Genomic DNA, 19,139 nt, shown 5'->3' with positions numbered 1-19,139 from the left:
ATCCCAGCATGCAATGCTCCGCCTGACCCTGAGCAGCTGTGCCACACTGCATGCTGGGAGCTGTGGTCTCTGCAGTCTGCACCCACGTATGGGGGGTGGGGGAGGGGCTGTACCTCCCGGGTGAGGGAGGGGCTGTACCTTCGCCTGAGGTGCTCAGGGCTGCTGCAGGGTCCCTCCGAGAAACGCCGCGGGTTGAAGGGGGCAGAGGGAGGCCGCCTATTGACTGCCAGTTCCCATGGTCGCATTGGTGACGTCGGGGAGGCAGAAGGGCGCGCTGGGCCTCAGGCTCCGAGCGGGACGCGACACCAGCACCTCACAGCCTGCCAAGAACGAGAAGGCAGTGAACCCCCAGCCCTGCAGACCCCACGGCGCGCACTGCCCAGGGCTCTCCCACCCACGGGCCTCTGCCCCGGTGGGACCCGCTTCTTCCCGCCCCCAGACCGCCTGATCCCCGAGTCCCTGCCCAACGATCCCCAGCAGCTCTGCTCTGCTCCACCTGCCCCCCCCGGCCCGCCAAGAAACCGACACGGGGGGTGGGGAGTGCAGGGCAGGGGCCGTGCACACGCAGGGGCACCCCCACAGGAGCCCCCACCCCCAGCCAGTGGGAGGACAGGCAGAGTTACGCGTGCACTGACCAGCCCCCACTGCCTGCAACTGGGGAGCTCGGCCAGAAGGGAGGGGCAGACGAGGGAGAAACGGGAGGAGAGGTGGGCATGAAAGCAGCAGTGCTGCTGGCAGTGCCAAGGAGAACTCGGGGGGAAGGGGGCTGACCCCCAGGCACTTCCCACACCCCTGCTCCAGGCCAACAGGCTGCTCAGAAGCAGAAGGGCCTGGACAGATTCTATTCGATGTGGTACTGATGCAGTTAACAGCTGGCCCCGCAGCGCAGGTGCCCCCAGCTGTGACCCCGTCTGCCTCTGCGAGGGGCTGGGCAGATCTCACTCCATGCCAGCGTCTAAGCCCCTGGGATTAACATTTTTGTAATGCCTTCCCACAATGCCCAGGGCCTGGCGAGGCCGGGCACCCGAGGTACCAGGTTCCCATAGTGTCTGCACTGCTGCTAGTGCCAAGACCTTTCGGGCCCTGCTGCCTACGGCACGCTAGGACCTGCGGAGGCTTGCAGGTCTCTGCAGCAGGGTGTCGGCACCCTGGGCAGCTACAGGCCTCGTGCTGTGGGGCCTGGCCAGTGCCCGGCGAAGGAACGAGCATTCCCAATGGGGGAGCTGCCATGGGACAAGCCCATTCCTTGGGGCACCCTGCTGAGGGGAAATGGCCGGCCCTGCAGGCTGCTTGGGTCCTCAGGGGCCTGTGTCCCTGCCCTGGGGCCCAGTCTCACTCCAGCAGGCCTCGGGAGAGGCAGGAGACAGAAGCTATCGTCTCGTGGTCAGGAGCACAGGGCCAAGGGGAGGGAAGACACCAAGCTCTCAGCTGGAAAGGAGATGGTGGAGGGAAACGGGTGGGAGCAGGGAGCCCCCCCTTGCAGCTAAGCATGCACACCCCGTGATGCAGCCAGGAGAGCGCCGGGCCTCCACAGGGGACCCTGGTGAGCGGCCCCCTGACCGCGGGCTCCTGCTGGCTCACCGGCATGCCAGTCTGCTCGGAGCCAAGGGCACAGCAAAGCTGACCTCTCTCCCCAGCACTTCTCCCGCAGGGAGCCTCCCGCTGCTTTACAAACGGTTATCCCTGGGGGAAGTGCCCTGGCCACGGTCGCAGCAGAGCAGCCGCAGAGCTGAGAACAGAACCCAGATCTCCTGAGTCCCAGCTCGGTGCCTTATCAACAGACACCGCTTGGTCTGCAGTGGCACGGCTTTGGAGCGACCCCAGCACGTCACCTGCAGGCCTGGGGAGGAGGGCAGAGACATGGGGCCAGGGCGTTCTCCCCCCACCCTAGCTGCAGGAAATGCCAGACGGACAGTAAGCAATGCACCGAAAGGGTCCCTGCTCTCCGGCGCAGAGCGAAGGCCTGGACAGGGCAGGCCCTGCTTTCTGGGCCAGGCTGGGCTCAGCTGCCCGCGGAGGCAGAGCAGGAAGAGACTACGCTGAGCTCGCTGCCCAGGGAGCCTTGACTCTGGGCCAGTGAGACCGGCCAGCCCGGGCCCAGGCTCAGGCCTAGGGGGACCCTAGGAAGCTGGGTTTGCTGGCCCGGCTCGCACAGCTGCTGGCGCACTGGGCACACACCTGCTGGGCAGGCCGGTCTCACGGGGCCGAGCCCGAGGCAGGGGGAGGAGTGAGCTCATCCAACCGCAGCCTCAGCCTTCACGGCCCTGCAAGCTCCCGCGGCTGCACCAGCCTGCGTCCCAGGAGCAACATCTCGGGCCCCTCGCTATGCCAGGCCTGCTGTCGCCACCAGCTCCCCACCAAGGGCCTCCTAGGCAGGCTGCTGCCACTCAGGTCAGCCAGCTCCTCGGGGACACAGGTTTTGTCAGCGGCCCTCCCTGCAGCTCCCCAGAAGAGCAGCGCCCGCGGGGTGCCGTGGGACTGTCACACCGGCGGCGAGGTACTGGCGCGGATGCTCCTCCCAGAGAGCCCATTGCAAGAGGGCAGGGACCACACACTCCACAGGGGTCTGGAGAACAGGCAGGGCCAGGGACCTTCTGTGGAAGCGCTGACGCCCCCAGGGTGCCACCTTCCCCTTTTGTTCCTATCCAGGAGCTTCATTCGTTCCCTGGCCGGCCAGGGAGCAGCTCTCTCTGCTCTGGCTCTGCACAGCACCAAGCAGCCGCACAGCGCTACACACAACAAACGCCAGGGAGAAACAGCACCCCAGGCGCTCAGCCCATCAGCCACGGGAACCAAGGACGAGGCGCTCCACAGCGGCCTAGCAACAGGGAAGTGGGATTACTGAAAACCCACCCTGCTCCCCCAGACATCGCAGGCAGCTGGAATCACACAGGCCCTGTCACTGCTGGCCAAGCCAGCGGGGTCCGAAGCCTGCTGACCCCCCACCGCCAGCTCACACCCTTGCAACCAGGACTGCCTTGGGCTGCACTAGTGCTCAGGATCGGGTTAGCACGTGCTCTTCCCAACCCCTTCCCAGGGCAGGAAAAGCCCCTAAGAACTTTGACTGAAACCTACCCTCTGGGCAAGGCTCTGCCAGGGCAGCCTTCAAGGCAGTGGCTCAGCCACCCGCCCTCATTGGCAGGCACGGACCCCGACCCAGGCCAACCTCTGAAACGTCCCACAGAGACTGGCCAGGCCCCATAGGGGCAGCACCCCTGCACCTCCACGGGGAATACAGCTCCTGCTCCAGAGTCTTAGCTTTCATTTGACATTAGCCCTTCGGAGTGCAAAGATAACCTTCACACTGTGACTCAAGCGTCAGGAGTGATGTCTGGCAGAGTCTGCAGACAGCCTGAAGCAAGAGCTCTGGGGCATGAGCTGCTCATTCACCTCAACCAACTGTTAACTCTGGAGCCTAATAATGGTGATTTACGTGTCAGTCTCAACTATTTCACTGCTGATCAAAGCACACTGGAAAGGAGAGGGAGGCACCCAGCTGCCTAAATAAAGCACCAATCCAGCAGCCCCGCTGCCACTCATGCTCTGGAGAGGAATCTCATTTTGCCATCACTTTTCCTACCCACCCTCGATCACAGAGCGCTTTCGAGCCCTGCCTAGAAACACCAAGTTCCCTGCACTGCCGGGGCATCCTGAGAAACACATTATACACCAGTGAGAGACGAGACGCAGACACGCCACTGTCTGAAAGGAACTATAAAGCTTTGTAGCTTCAGCAGCACTGGGCTGCCCAGAACGCCCCATCCTGGCCACCGAGATTCGAGAACAAAAGGCAGCACTTCCAAAGAGGGGGCGAAATGTGCACACACACCCCGCCCTTGGGACAGTGCTCGGCTAATAACTTCTGCTCCCCCATTGGCTCTCTGCATGCCCCAGAGTCATGGTGGCGAAGTGTCAGCAATGCAGAGGCAGGCCCAGCGGTTAGGGCACTAGGACCCAGGAGACCCGGGTTCAGGTCCCTGCTCCACCAAAGACTTCCAGTCACACAGCTTAAGGCCAGACGGGCCCCCATGATCCAGCCCGACCCCCTGTACATCCCAGGCCACCCCCACACCGTGCCCAACCACCGGGAGACTGCACTGCTGGCGGCATGCCCCGGGCAGAGAACGGGCGTGCTGAGATGCACCAATGCCTGAGGCTCCTGCAAGGGCAGGGAAGTGACTTGGTGGGAGATCCCCAGACGATCCCAGCAAGCGACCCGAGGGGGACAAACCCCCCCAAGGTCCCTGCCAGTCTGAGCTGGGGCAAAACCCCTTCCTGACCCCACACATGGCGATCAGTCAGACCCTGAGCATGTGAGCAGGAACCAGCCAGCCAGGCAGCAGAGAGAGAAACCTCCTGGTGCCACCTCAGAGCCCCCGATGTCCCGGAGGGCTCCCTGGGGCTTCAGAGAAAGGAGATAAAAACCCAACCCAGAATACACCCAGCGGGGAGGGGAGGGGGCTTCCTTCCTGCTCCCTGACCTGCTAGAAAGAGAAGACTCAGACTGGCCCCCAGGCTGCTGAGCCCTGCCCCCCGCCACACAGTCCCACTCATAAATCTGTACGACTCGCCCCCCGCTGCTCGTGTGGGGCGGCTGGTCCAGAGCCTCACCCCTCTGCTGGTTAGACCCCTTCTCATTTCCAGCCTGACCCCATTCCTGGCCACTCGGCCTGGGGCCGGCACTGACCTCTAGCTCCAACAGCTCTTCACCCTCCCATCCTTCACCCCCCCCCCCCCACACCTCTCTGGACAGCAATCAGATCCCTGCTCAGCCCCCGCTTTGCGAGTGCTTTCCGCCTGTCTCGGAGGACCGGCCCTCGATCACCACTGCAGCCCTTCTCTGCACCAGTTCCTGTCTGGATTCATCTTTCCTGGAGGCAGGTGACAAGAACAGTGCACAGTGCTCCAGACCAGGTCCCACCAGGGCCTTGTGCAATGGCGTTACCACTCCTCTCTCTACCGGAAACACGTCGCCTGACCCAGCCTCGGTTAACACAGACCTTTGTCACAGCCCCATCGCACCGGCCACTCACGGTCACCCTGTGATCAGCCTACACACCCAGGTCCTTCTCCTCCTCCGTCACTTCCAGCTGAGGAGCCCCGAGCTCAGAGCACAAATCCTTGTTACTAGTCCCCACGAGCATGACCTTGCCCTTGGGGCTATTAAACGTGACCCCTTCTCTATTGCTCCAGTCCTCAAAATCGTCCCATTCTTCCTGAGAATATTCCGATCCTCCTCTGCACTGACGATCCCTCCCACCTTTCTGCCATTCCCCTCACTTGGGCTGTCTCTGCACCAGTCCCCCATCTGTGAAATGGGGATCGTACCGTTACCCTGCCTCAGATACACGTGAATGAAGGCCCTGTAAGTCCCATACACCAATAGAAAACAGCACCCTACGTAGAGGATATCTTAGCTGAATATTTCAGGGGGTTCTGAGCCCACAGCTGATCAGCCAGGAATTTCTCCCCAGACCATTCAGAGTTGAAGGTCGACAGCCATTAACTCAAAGATGCACCAACCACCTGCATGGTGGCAGAGGCCAGAAGCCCCAGGTAATCTCTGCTAGAAGCTGCCAATTTATCAGACTAATATTTATATTTGCCAACCTCCATCTTCCTTTTCGATCAGACCATGGGCCTCGCCACAGCAGCAAGGCGTGCAATCGGAGAGAAAAAAATCAAACAACTCTCACAGCTCAGCAAGAGGGGCTGCCTCGGCTCTGCACAAAACGAGGCCAAACCTCGGCCCGGCTCATGTGTCCCATACAAGGGCTCATGGAGGCAATGCTGGGAGTGACTCTCAGGAGACCCACGAAGGGCCTGCAAAGAGAACTGGCAGCACTGATCAGCCACCCAGCAGAGAGGCCAGGGCTAGCCAGAGGCCACCCCCACCGGAGCGGCAGCCTCAAGAAGAGGCTGAAAGGAGGGGAGAGATGCTCGGACAACAGGTGGAGACTGCGCAACGGACAGCACCAAAGCAAATCTCAGTATCAGCTGGGGGGGACAGGGCTCCCCCAAACCTCCCAGAGGGCCTCACACTGGCCACAGCATCCAAGGAGCAGAGCTAGAAGGAAGATCTGGCCAGGTCTAATTTTAGCTTCCCCGCTGTTTGCAGCATCTCAGGAGCTGGGAACTGTGCCCCCACCCCCACCAGCAGCAGCTTGCTCCTCCTGCCTTTGGGAAAACCCCATGAAGTTGAACCCCTGATGTCAGCCCACCTGTGGGGGGCCAGGTCTGCGAGGTGACTGTGCTGCAAGAGTTCACCATGTCCCCAAGCTCCACACCTACGATTCTTCCCCCCTCTGTAGCAATAACGGCTTGTTGCTGAAGGGATATGGTGTGAGGAGCTTTGTAACCTAGCCCTTAAGCTTTTTTCAACGCTGGGTTGCAATTTGCTGCAATTCTTTTTAACATAGGTCCTACATAAACAATGAGCAACCAATCGTTGTATTCACAGCAGCAGCCTGAGAGTTACAAGCGTGGGAGCTGGCGAGCATTTGCCAGCAGGTTGCAACAGACTTGCAATACACACCGCTTTGGGGAATCCGGACTTGCGACTTGCAGGGGGCCCCTTCAAAAAGAGATGCGGGGAGCCGTGCACTTCCTTAGGGACAGCACAGCCACACACCCCAGAGCGGGCACACAGGAGACCCCGCAGTTCAGAGCCCCACTCCTGAGGGTGGGTCATAGGAAAGAAAGCAGCTTCGGTTCACAGGAAGGCCCAACATTCCTGGCCATAAGGCACTGGCATTCCAGGGCCCTTGACAGCTTCCAGCAGCCCCCAGAGGGGATCTCTATGTCCCTGATGAAGGCTGTCCCCTTCCTTCCTCCCTCTTAATGCTGCAGGCCACTCCACCCCACAGCTCCCCTCTCAGCAGAGAGGGCAGTGGGGAGAGCTCCAGGACCACTCCCTACCTGGGGGCTCATGCTCAGCCCGTCGCCCTTCCAGTCCCGTTACTGCTGCTCTTTGCCTTCGCTAACGTGTTTATACAACATTCAGCTGCCCGCACCCCGGCATCTTCCTGGTGCAGCTGTGCCGGAGAGCGGGGGCAGGGGCTTACCACCCTGTCACTTAACCTGCAGGATGGGAAAAGCGTCTGTCTACACTACAGCGAGAACCACGGGCCTGTATTCCATTCTTAACGGCCCCTCTCTCTTTGCCTTGACCACGCCCCCTCCTCCTCCTGCCGCGCCACAGAACTGTACTGTACCGTGCTGGAAAACGCCTGCCAAGAACAGCCAGACAAGAGCATTCACACCCCCCATCTGGGAGCACAGACCAGCCCTCCAAGCCTCCCTCCTCCAGCACGTGCCCTTTGGACCAGCCCCCTAATATCCATCATCACCCCAAATTCTCCTCCCCCCCCTTGCATTCCAGAGCCTGCCCACCCCCAGGCTGCTGAAATCCTCACCCCCATCTCCCCAGGCCTCAGGCCCTGCAACTCCCTTCTCGACAGCCTCCCCAAATCCCAGCCCCCCCAGGGCTGCCACCTTCTCCCATCACTCATCAGCCCTCTTCCCAGACACCCCCTCCGCCTCGCCTCGCGCTGGGCTCCTCCGTTCTTTCACACCGTCTCAAGGTTGTTGTTCCAAGGACCTTCTCCTCCGCCACTCCCACCATCTGTAGTAACCTCCCCTGTTTATTTACTCTGCTCCATCTGTTTGCAAGTGCCAGCTGTAACCTCTTGGCTCCTGGGTAATTCCCCTTCCTTTCGCTCTGCCCCACCGCCACCGGCTCACAGACACTGGGGGACGCTGTTTGCAGGAGCGATGATACACAAAGGGGCCAGACTGTCCCTTTCACTGCTCAGGGAGGAGACTAGAAAAAAAACAGGAACTCTCTGGGCTGGTGCTCGGCAGTCCCCGCACAGGGCGGCTGCACCCACCTGGGCCAAGGAGCCCAGACCTGCACAAGTGCCAACTAGCCCAGGAAACACTCCCGGGGGGGGGGGGGGTCGTGCCGCCTGACACACGGGGCTAGAAACCCCCTGGGCTGCGCACGGCTCACCCCGGGGATGCCCAGGAAAGGAGCCACCGCGCGGGGCGGGCAGCGGGACTAGAAAGTCAAACTAAGTTGGGAGGTCAGCGGACGCTGTTCTTGGCCGCCCCCCCTCGGCGCCCCCGGACCGAGGCTCTCCCGGAGCACCCCAAATCCCTGCCCCTCCCCGGCAGCCCGGGGTCCGCCCCCCGACAGCTCAGCCCGGCCCGGACACGGGGGGGGGGGTCACCCCGCGCTGGGTTTTCGCCCCCCCCCCCGCGTGCGGCCGGGCCGGGGCTTTAAGCGCCGCCCGAGCCCGGGCCATGTGCTCGGTGCCAAACAAAAGCAATAACAAAGGGAGCGCCCGGCGCGCGCCGCCCGCGGGCCCGGGGCCGAGCCCCGCGCACACACAGGCGCCCGCGGGCCCGGCTCCGCCGCCCCGGGGCCAGCAGCGCGGGCCGCCCTCCGCCCCGCCGGTGCAACGACCCCGGGAGGAGGGGCCCGGCCCGGGCCGCCCTGCTCGGCCCCGCGCAGCCCGCCCGGGCCGGCCCTACCTGCGCCTCCTTGTCCGGCGGCGGCTCCGCTCGCCCCGCCCCGCCCCGGCCTCTGGCCCTTTAAGACCCGACGGGGAGCGGCGGCCGGGGCGTTTGATTCACAACATTCGGGGGCCAGGGCCGCGCGCGCGCTCCCGGGGCGGGGCACGTGACCAGGCGCGTCACACTCCACCGCCATCTTGCACGGAGGGGGGCGAACCCCTCCCCCCCTCACGCGGGGCACCCGGGTACGGCGTAACCAGGGGCAGCGGGTATCCTAGCAACTGTCACCACGCAGCGCGGGATGGGGCCTAGCAACCAGGCTGGGCCGGCCGGAGCCCGCGGGAGGCTGCATCGGCCAGGCCCGGCCCCGCTCCCGAGCCCGAGCCAGCTTCTCCCCGGGGCTCTGTCCCCGCAGTGCTGGGCCGCGCCCCATGGCCAGCGCCCCGTGGAGGGGCACCCCCAGGGCGCGGTGACTGAACGCGAGGGAGCTGCCAGGAGCACGAGCACTGTCCTTGGGCACTGGACTATTAGCGTGGCCCAGCAGCACTCGGCCAGGCCTCCCTCCTACCAGATCTGCACGGCCTGGGCTTGCACGGTGACACGCTGCCCTGGCCGGACGGAGCCGCACGCTTTCTAGGGACCGAGATGGAGGGAGGTCCGTTTAGGGGCTAAATTTGACATCATCTAATCATGTGTTTTCCTCAGAGATGAATCCCAAATAAATACTAGGCATTTTACAGTCCTTCCTGCTGAAAGCCCGAGGCTGCATCCATGCTCCAACTCCTGCTTAAATTCAAGAATCTCCCCATCTCACACCGGCACAAGCAACCAAGAGCAAGAGGGAAAAATGCCAAGACCCTGGCTAAGGCTAACACGGCCCTTTTCTTGCGCTGCACTAGTATTTAGACCCCTCACGGAGTGAGCCAGTGATGGAGCTTCAGCTTTCACTGACGTTTTAAGGATGGCTTTAGTCAGACTATTAGACTTTTTTTGTTTAATGTATATGTTCATTGCTTCTGCATCAGGCTTTTCAGCCAAAGCCAGCGAGTTTTCATTTTAACCGGTCTGTCAGCTTCTTAGAATAGAGTCATTTTTAAAAATGAGTTCAGAGTACCTTGAGAACATACACATGTCCCTATGTCCCCCTGCCAATATGTAGTTTCACAACCATCTTTTCCTTTTTAGTTGTGTGAAAAAGCCACAAAAGGGGGCCTGAGTGCATTGAAACTCATTATGCACCAAGTGCTGTTAAACACAGAGTAAACAAACTGTAAAAAAAATAAAATAAATCCCCCCTCTACTCTCTGGTGTCACTCGACACAATAGTTACAGATGCAGACAGAAGTGTTTGAACTGATGGTACCACTAACACTGACCGTTTACATTTTTTGGCAACAGAAAAGCCCAATTGTCATTTGGAAAGGCTTGTGGCTTTATATGGGAACAATGAGGGAGCACAGAACCCTACAAATGTACAGGTGTTGCACCAGAAGCAAACTGAGGAAGCCCTGCAGTTTGTGCCTAGAGCCCAGCGGAGCACGCCAAGAGGTTATGCGACTGACTGTCCACTGATCCTCTGGAAACTCACTTAGCTGCGAGAGTCACACCAGGTAAATAGTTAAGTACCAAATGCTGTGTCCAAACTAAACCTCCCTGCTAATATAGAGGCATTTAATGGACACACAGAAAGTCCCAGTGAAGAAAGAGAGCCAGCTTACAGCTGTGATGCAATGGGAGGACTCGTCTACAGTCACGAAAGCATCCCTGTAAAGTAGAACAGGGCAAAGGGTTTGTGGAGCTAGTGAATGGGTAGTGCCATCACTCTAAAAGAAACACTCCAATGGTTACAACATTTTAACCAGTCAGGAATGCAGCAAGCGAATCAACATAGGCGGCCAGGTCACTCCTGACATCACAATCCCATCAACACCGCACAGTCCAGAGTTCACTCGAGACGAGCTAGGTTTCAAAACCAGCCAAAATATCTGAGTGGTTCCAATTCCGGATCAAGACAAACTTACGAAAACACGATGGAGACCACGTACCTGAGCCACCCCTGGGCTCTCTGTCACCGGGCCCTGTCCGAGCCCCCTACGGCACGTAGTATCATTGCTCAGTATCCCCACCATCTACATGCGTCGTTCACACCAACTGAACCCCAGCGAACAGCATTCACGACAGACACACAGCTGGGAAGGGTCAGGGGACAGTTCAAGTACCATTACTCTTGGCTCAGGCACCCCAAGAATCATACATAACGTTGCCCCTGCCAGCCATGCTACCTTCCAATCAGCAGTTTCAGTCTAAACTAGGTACTTACTTGCGGAGCTAGAGAACATATGTTCCCACCCCTCCCAGGGGAGCTTCATTACTGAAGTGAATTTAGTGCTGATGGAAGGTACCCGAGTGGCAGCCGTAGAGAGCAAAGGCCTCTAGCTGATCTCCAGGGCAGGTGCGAGCAGCAGGCATGCAAGCTTTGCACGTATTCACCAACATACTGCACCCTGCCCTGGAGGTCAAGGGAGGTCAGCCTCTGGGCTCCCATTCTATCCCTGGCCTCCGTGCCAAGGCTGCCACTTTGCAACGTGGAGATCTGCTCAGCAGGTAGTGGGGTCCTCAGCCTATTTCACCTCTGCCCAAGCAGATGATCAGAAGGCAGTAGATGTCCTGATTTTATAGAGACAGTCCCGATATTTGGGGCTTTTTCCTATATAGGCTCCTATTACCCCCACCCCCGTCCCGATTTTTCACACTTGCTCTCTGGTCACCCTAGAAGGCAGCAACTTTTGGTCAGCACTGAGCTGCGCTAGGAGAAATTCCAACACCAGTCACAAGGGCCCCAGTCTCCTTCCCCATCCTTCTTTAGTTAATCTGACCCACACCCTGCTTGTAAGTCTGTGACTTGCCTCAAGACCCAGCATTCCCACAGGCTGTGCTCACGACAGCACACCGCAGCCGTTGGGAGCTCACTGTGCCATTCCTACCATGCTGCAGCCCTTCCTCCAAGGAGACGTCACAGGCACTCATTGGCTGCTTTGCAGCGTGAGTAAATGCACAGCCCATCCTCTCCCTGGTCGCCGAAATCCAAACCTCCCTGAGTCCAACCTCTTTAAGACACCATCTGCTGCTGCAGACATGTGCCGCTTCCCATGACCCAGATATAGGTCAGGTCTGTAGTAGGATTAGATTGGGTGGGTTCAAGTGGCTCAGTGCATCTCCCTTAAGAATTCTTGTCCCTGAGCCTCCCCCAAACCTCCTAGTTGCTAACAATTTTTGTTCAGGCTCATTTTGGTTTCTTCTCCAGGAGCCAGGGGGACCCTCAGCAGCCCACAGCCAGGCTCGGAAACTGCCCGTCCAGAAAGCAAAGCAATCGGCTACCCAAGCCCATAAATCCTTCCAGGTATGTCTACACTGCACTTAACTACTCATGGCTGGGCCATGTCACCTCACACGGGATTGTGGGGCTTGGGTTAAGGGGTTGCTTAACTGTGGTGTAAACGTTCAAGCTGTCGGACCCTCCCGGGGTCCCTGAGCCCAAATGTCTACACTGCAGTTGAACAGCCCCAAGCCCCATGAGCCCAAGTCAGCTGACAAGGGCCAGCCACGAGTTCTTACCTGCAGTGTAGACGTACTCCTAGAGCGCACGGGACAGAGATGTTCTTTCTATCCCAAGCTCCAGGGGCTGCAGCAATGCAGCCATGCTTAGCTGCCCCAGGATAAGCCACTTCCCCCCAGGTGCTCCCTCTCCACTCAGCTTGGTGCAGTGAACTTCCCTGACAGTACAGCAGGACGCCTCGGCTTTGACTGCCCACCTCCCACTCACCCCCAAACTGACAGCTGCAGCAGTACTCACAGGATAGACATTAGTATGAAGGAAAAAACCCACAAGCTCCCCACACACACAAACACACATTCTCTTTCTTCACTTGCCCCAAGGTCACCATATCCCTCTGGCCTGGGACTTCGTGTCCCCAGCAAGTCAGACACTGCAGCAACCAGCTCTGACCTGGGTACTCGCACAGCAAGGGGAACCCCTCGTTCTCCGAATCCCCCCCAGCCATATTTCAGGAGGGTCCATGCATGCAGGGCCACAGAGCCATCCTGCTTCTGCCGATAGATTTTGTATTTGATTTGAACATACCATGGACTATGCTGCCCCGAGGTCGCTCCGGCAAACAACTCCCCTTCCCAGTGTCTGCGAAGGGCTGGGAAAGGTCTCCTCCCCCCTTGCCATGACAGGGTTTCACATCACAGCAACCCTCTTCCTAGGGAATTCCCTACCCCGTGCAGCCCCGGAGGCTGTTCTCATTTACACCAGGGGCCAACCCCAGCTTCTGAAACAGCCCAGCACCTCAAAGGTGGCAAAACACCCCCTTTGTTACCCTCCCCTGCCAAGGAGGCACAGCACAGAATCGGGCCCCACTGCCATGTTCTAGAGCAGTGGTTTTCAGACTGCGGGTCGTGACCCAATACTGGGTCGCGGAATGTCAGGCACTGGGTCAGTACTGCTGACCGGGCCGTTAAAAGCCCCGTCGGCGGCATTACCCGCAGGCTAGTGCCCAGGGCCGGCTCCAGGCACCAGCGCAGCAAGCAGGTGCTTGAGGCGGCCTGTCCAGCTCTTCGGCAGCAATTCGACGGCGGGTCCCTCGGTCCCTCTCGGAGAGAAGGACCTGCCGCCGAAGAAGAAAGCGGCACAGTGGAGCTGCCGCCAAAGTGCCGCCGATTGCAGCTTCTCTCCTCACCCCCGCCACTTGGGGCAGCAAAAGCCCTGGAGCCGGCCCTGCTAGTGGCTATCTGTTCTGAAACCACACTGCGCCCCGGAAGCAGCCAGCAGCAGGTCCGGCTCCTAGGCGGGGAGACCACGGGGCTCCGCATGCTGCCCCTGCTCTGAGCACCGGCTCTGCACTCCCATTGCCCTGCAGGCGAGAGCTGTGTGGAGCCACTTGCACACCTCCGCCTGGGAGCCAGACCTGCTGCTGGGCACTTCTGGGGCGCAGCATGGTCCGCGGTGCCAGGACAGGCAGGAAGCCTGCCTCTGCACCCCGGCTGCACCGCTGACCACGAGCCGCCTGAGGTAAGCCCATGCCCCAATCCCCTGCCCCAGCCCTGAGCCCCCCAAACCCAGAGCCCCTTCCTGCACCCCAAGCCCCTCATCCCCAGCCCAACCCCAGAGCCCTGACCCCCTCCCACACCACAACTCCCTGACCCAGACCAGAGCTCCCTCCCACACCCTGAACCCCTCATTCCCAGCTCCACCCCACAGCCCTCACCCCCGTACCGCAACCCTCTGCCTCAACCCTGAGCCCCTCCCACACCCAAACCCCTCATCCCCAGCTCCACTGGGTCATGGGCATCAACAATTTTCTTCAACTGGGTCCCAGAAAAAAGTATGAAAACCACTGCTCTACAGTTGTGTGTGTCCATGTACCCTCCCTTTGACTCTAGCCTGGACATTAACCCCCAGGCATCAGAAGGGACAAATGCTTTTCCCTATCGCCCCCTCCGAGGCGCTTCAGAGTGAGCGGCTTTGGGGCACCGAGCTGGATCTCAGACCCCGCTCACAACAGAGTCCCCAAGGCAGTTTCACTGGCTGGGCTGGGCTGGACGCATCCCTCTGGCTCTCACGGCGTTTGCAAGGCAGCCGTGGGCTGGTGCCTAGGAAGTAAAGTGAGGCTCAGGAGTCTAGTCTCACTGCACAAGCAGAGAAACGCCCGAGAGGGAGAACTGCACCAGTGGTGAAACAAAATTACTTTTCAAGTGGAAACACTATGTAGCCACCTAGGGCGCTAGAAACAAAGTGAGGAAGTTGGTTTGGGGTTTTTTTAAGCATGGAGCCTTTCCTTTGACTCTGTCCCTTTAAAGGGACATGGACAACTGGAACTCTAATCATTTCCAAAAATGAGCTGACAGTACTTCCACTGGAGACACCTGCCTGACAGGATCTGGGATTTTCAGAGACTTCTTCTCCTTCTGCCCCAAATTTTCATTTGCACTTTGCTGCGAGCGCTGCACACGAACAGCCAGCTCTAAGGGACACGTGATAACACGAGGCACAAAGTGCTGCCACGCACCCAGGAACCTCCCAGACACAGCAGAGAAGTAGGGTTGTTCCTGTGCTCGGTTACAGCCCCCTCAGGTATCGCCTGCACCAGTAACAGGGCACGGGTGAGAGCTAACAGCGCCCCTTTCGCAAGCGCTACTGCACAGCTGGCAACAGATACACTCAGGGCACCGGAGCCGTCCAGCCCTAGTTACAGCTCCTGCCAAAGGACCTCAATTGTTAGCCACGTTCCCCGCAGCGCTGCCAGCAAGAGCAAAGCACTTCAGATGCTCCGAACCAAAAGCAAACATGGCCAGACACCCAGATCCAGGATGGCAGGGAAAATGTATGTGCTGGAGGCAGAGGGCAGAGATGGGCTGGCACAGAGGTCCTGGCTGCAATGCTAAGTGGGGATCAGGGTTTGGTTCCTCATTTCCCTCAGCTGGTTGGTCTCTTTGTCTCATCCAGGTCACCACGATGCAGGGCTTCAAGCAGTGCTCCCTGCAGATTGGGCCCACCCCCCAGGATACACACGGATCCGAGTCAAAAGTTCACACAGCGTTTTACTGCTGTGAGCCCTGCATCGCTCAGAGATTCTGTCCCTCCTTGCTGGTCACTGAGCTCCAGGAAATGGCACCTGTGCAAACCCACCGAGGGCCCCAGGTGCGAGAGGGAGGCAGGGCTTGGACTGCAGATGCTTTACTCATCAGGACAGCGCACACGGTGGAAAGAGTCCAGACTGAGTTTGCAGGGCTGGCAGTTTGCAAAATTTGCCCTGGTGAACTGAGCACATTTGCTTTAGAAATCATTAGCACCCAACCATGGAAGCCCGCTCCCGTCCTCCCTCCAGCCGAGACAGGCTTTGCAGAGGGATAGCTCAGTGGTTTGAGCATTGGCCTGCTAAACCCAGGGTTGTGGGTTCAATCCTTGAGGGGGCCACTTAGGGATCTGGGGCAAAAATTGGTCCTGCTAGTGAAGGCAGGGGGCTGGACTCAATGACCTTTCAAGGTCCCTTCCAGTTCTAGGAGACTGGTATATCTCCTATTATTATTTTTATTATTTATTATTAGGACCATGCTGCGAGGAGAGCCCTGCGGAGTCTGAGCTGCCATGGCTGAGCCACTGCTGTAGAACAGAGTCTGTGAGTGGCAGACGTCACTGCGGGTCTGCGCGGGGCAAATATCCTGCGCATTGAGAGCGCTACGTGGATGTGGGCGTTTTCTTTAGGAAAAACTGGAAATTCCAGATTAGAGCAACACCTAACCCCTCCCCTCCCCTGGCCCCCCAAAACCCACCACACCCACTTTTCAAAGCACAGAAATGCCAAGGCAGGGTGCCTTGGGTGACCCCCTAACTTCCTGGCATGAGCCAGCAACTCACAACCAGCCTCATTCCCCAAACACAAGCCAGCTGCGGATTCCCACTGCCGCAGCACGACTCTGGCCCATGAGGCCCTAGAGACCCAGGCCTTTGCAAGCTCCAGAACCATCTCTCCTCAAAGAAATAACGCGCGCCAACTGGCACCCAGCTAGCGGGTCTCTGGGCAAGGCGGGGGTCCCGTGATCGTGACTCGTCAGACAGACAGACATCTCTAAATGCTCCCACGTGCGAGACTCCACCCAAACAGCACAGGAACACGGGCTTCTCCACATTGCAGGGCACCCTGAGGCCAGGTCAGCAGCAGAGATCAAGTGTTTGAGTCCAGCCAGCCAAGGGGCAAAACCGCAGTTTTAGGAAACTCCTTTATTGGAAAAGTCAGAACCCCACTTTTCTAGAGCCCAGCTAGCTCAGCTGCACTGGGCTGCTTTTCCTTCCCACCCTAGCCAGCCCCGGTGGCCCAGTCACATCCTGGCTGAATTAGGGGCACGCCCCATATTGGCTTTTTCACAACAGGTGATTCCGCCTTAATCACAGCGCCGCTCCCACAGCCGCCAAGCACTGCCCAGAGCAGCCCACCAGCGCCATGCACCTGCAGGAAGAGCCCTCACCCTGCCTGACCATCACTGCTGCATTCCTGCACCAGGGGTCATTCGATTCCCCTAAACTCTCTTCCATTTCAAACAAAACTCCTTCGCCCCCATTGCATTAGCTGGCTCTGGGCTTCCAGCCCAATCAGTTCCCCAGCACAGAGCCCATGGCCCACCCGGGCAAAGCCACACCCTTCCCCCTCACAGAAGTAGCAACGTCCACTGCACAAATCAATGGGGATTTAAAAAGTCTCTTTCCCCTTTATTTGTTCCATGTGCTCCATGAATGGGAGCCATAAACCAGGGCAGTCAGAGGCAGCAGGTTTTACTGCTCCAGGGACCAGCGCTGCTTTGCAAGTCAGATGTAGTGGCTGCCATGAGCGGAGGACACACCGTGTATGCTCCAACGCAGGGAGCACCAGCACACACACCACCCAGCGCCCGCATGGGGCCTGGAGCGCTGAAGGGCCCTGCTGGGGAATGACTCTGGCTGGCTCAACCAGAGGCTGCTGCTAAAGCCCACCGCAAACACCAGGTGGGGAATCTAGGCATCAGCCCAGTGCTGCACTGGGTAGGAAAGGCACCCGCCTGCCTCAGCTGGATGCTGCTCTAACCTCATTGTGCAAGGAACGGAAGGGACTCAGCTTGCAAACCGAAGAGCACAGCTGCACCATTTCCTGCTGTTCCCCAGAGCTCTGCGTCGGCCCTGCCGTGTGAGGCCTCTCCCTGTGTGAGCACGCCGCTCAGCGCCGGAACCGCACTCACCGCTCCCTGGCAATCTCGCCTTCATTACAGCCGGGGAGTTCCTGGCTCCCGCCAGCAGGTGGAGGGAGCCTGTGGAGCAGAGCCCCGTGTGGAGAGAGCCCCATGTAAAGGCTTCAGCTCTGCTGGACTTGAGCGCGGGCGCTCTCAATGGTGGAGAGCAGCTCAGAGCTCCTAACGGCTTCACAGTGTCCACGGGCCTTAGTGACTGCAGGCTCCAGGCACATCTGGGGGACGGGCACTGGCCCAGTCACCTGTCCCAGCAGGCTGGTGTGTAGCCACCTCCTCTGGGACCTCAGGACAGCTGCAGAGGCCTTTTCCCTCACAATCCCAAAGCCACCATGACTGCCGAGATAGCCCAAAGGAAACCATGCCACCGCTCACTTCCCACCCAGCCCCAGCACTCAGAGCAGCGCCAGCATCCAGAGCGGCAGATTCCACTCAGCCCACAAACCCACACGCCTTTGTTTTTTCCACTCCCTTGGCTCCCGACTGACGCCGCTTCCCCCAGCCCAGCAGCCCTTTCATTAAGTCAGTTCCAACAGGAGACCTTTGTGGTTTTGCTCAGCCATGCTGAGCACTAGCTCCGAGTTCTCCGTGTGGCTGTACTGATACCAGCCCCAGCCACCGCACTGCACCACCTCCAAGATCAGGGCACATGCTCCTGGGGAAGCAGAAGTGCCTCACCAATATTCAGAGGCTGCCCATGTGTAGGGTTGTCCTGGAGTCTCCTGGAATTAAAGATTAATCTTTAATGAAGGATTATATCATGTAACTAAACCTCCAGGAATACATCCAAGCAAAACTGACAACCCTCCCCATGTGCTTTGGGGCAGTAACAAAATAAGAGACTCAGGGGGTTCTGCCTTGGGGTCGGCCCAGCCCTGCAGTTTCTAGCTCCATGCCCTGGTGCTTTGCTCTGACCGGATGCAGAACATCCAAACAAGGGAATCGGGTGGGGCCAGGCACCCTTAAGCCAGACAACAGCTGCCAGCCACCTAAGCCCCAAAGAGCTCACTGGCCAGGGTCACCTTCGCGCTCCATTCAAACGGCAGAGATCGCCAGAGGGCCAGTCCTGGCAGTGCTCTGTGCCAGGTGGGCACCCGCCACTCGGATCCTACTCATTTCACATAGGTCCCCGAGCAGGTGGGGATCACCTCTGGTCACTGCTGCTCTGGGCTGGATTCGGGTTCGGGGAGAAAGTCACCAGTGCCCCCGGCAGGGGAACAAGTCGCTCACAAGAACCCCCCGCCCGCACTGCGCCCTCCTGGACTCACCCCAGGAGAGACTCCTGCACCGATCCCACCGGAAGCGCCACCCGAGGGCCTGCACTCCCCCGTGGAAAAAGGATTCGAAGCGGGGCCAGAATTCATCTAAAAGCCCAAATCCCACTCCAAGAGACTCGGCTGCACAGAGGGCAGCTTCCCACGGCGAGGCTGGCTGCAAAGCAAACACCCAAAGGTGACAAACAAAGGCACCTCAACCAGCTCGCTGCATTAGGCATATTTTTAGACACCGCTATGAAGCCAGTCTTATTATTTTCATTGCAATGTGCATAATTACCCACAAAGCACTGCAGTGGCATAAGAAACCAGCTCGCTCTCCCTCTGACAAGAGCTAGTAAAGGGCAGGCCTGCATCAATTCTGTGCTCCTAGTATCCTGGCAAGGAGGGGCTGGGGAAACGGAGGGGTGCAGAGTGTGAATCACAGGGACCACAAGTTGCTCCTCTCGAGCTCATCCTCATCCAGAGAGCCTGGGCGGGCTGGTGTCCTGAAACCAGGCTGCATTCCTCCCCGGGATGAGGTGCCACCGTTCAGCCTGAGAGACGACTCAGAGGACAGGGGTAGTTTGA

The 19,139-nt window shown here is 59.1% G+C and overlaps 1 protein-coding gene and 1 long non-coding RNA gene across 8 annotated transcripts in view; one reads left to right on the top strand and one right to left on the bottom strand.

Moving 5' to 3' along the window:
• Positions 1-19,139, bottom strand: part of RNF44 (ring finger protein 44) — a 34,736-nt gene that overhangs the window by 11,664 nt on the left and 3,933 nt on the right. The window contains exons 1-4 of one of the 7 annotated variants that reach the window (XM_039484397.1): positions 8,536-8,654; positions 7,575-7,822; positions 6,919-7,080; positions 139-320 (exon numbers count right to left, since the gene is read on the bottom strand). In XM_039484397.1, coding sequence (XP_039340331.1) covers positions 139-245 — 107 coding nt within the window. In that variant the 5' untranslated portion in view covers positions 246-320; positions 6,919-7,080; positions 7,575-7,822; positions 8,536-8,654. Of the gene's footprint in view, positions 1-138; positions 321-6,918; positions 7,081-7,574; positions 7,939-8,535; positions 8,672-19,139 lie in introns of those variants that run through there. The other 6 variants (XM_039484395.1, XM_039484400.1, XM_039484396.1 and 3 more) reach the window with 6 other exon arrangements.
• Positions 8,829-16,675, top strand: LOC120370152. Its single transcript, XR_005583649.1, has 3 exons — positions 8,829-9,172; positions 9,916-10,127; positions 15,628-16,675. It is a non-coding gene; the product is annotated as an uncharacterized LOC120370152 (long non-coding RNA).

Source organism: Mauremys reevesii, linkage group 8 (genome assembly GCF_016161935.1).
Source record: "Mauremys reevesii isolate NIE-2019 linkage group 8, ASM1616193v1, whole genome shotgun sequence".
Taxonomy (NCBI): Eukaryota; Metazoa; Chordata; order Testudines; family Geoemydidae; genus Mauremys; species Mauremys reevesii.
Note: the sequence above shows the minus strand (reverse complement) of the source record. Positions and strands in the feature narration are given on the sequence as shown.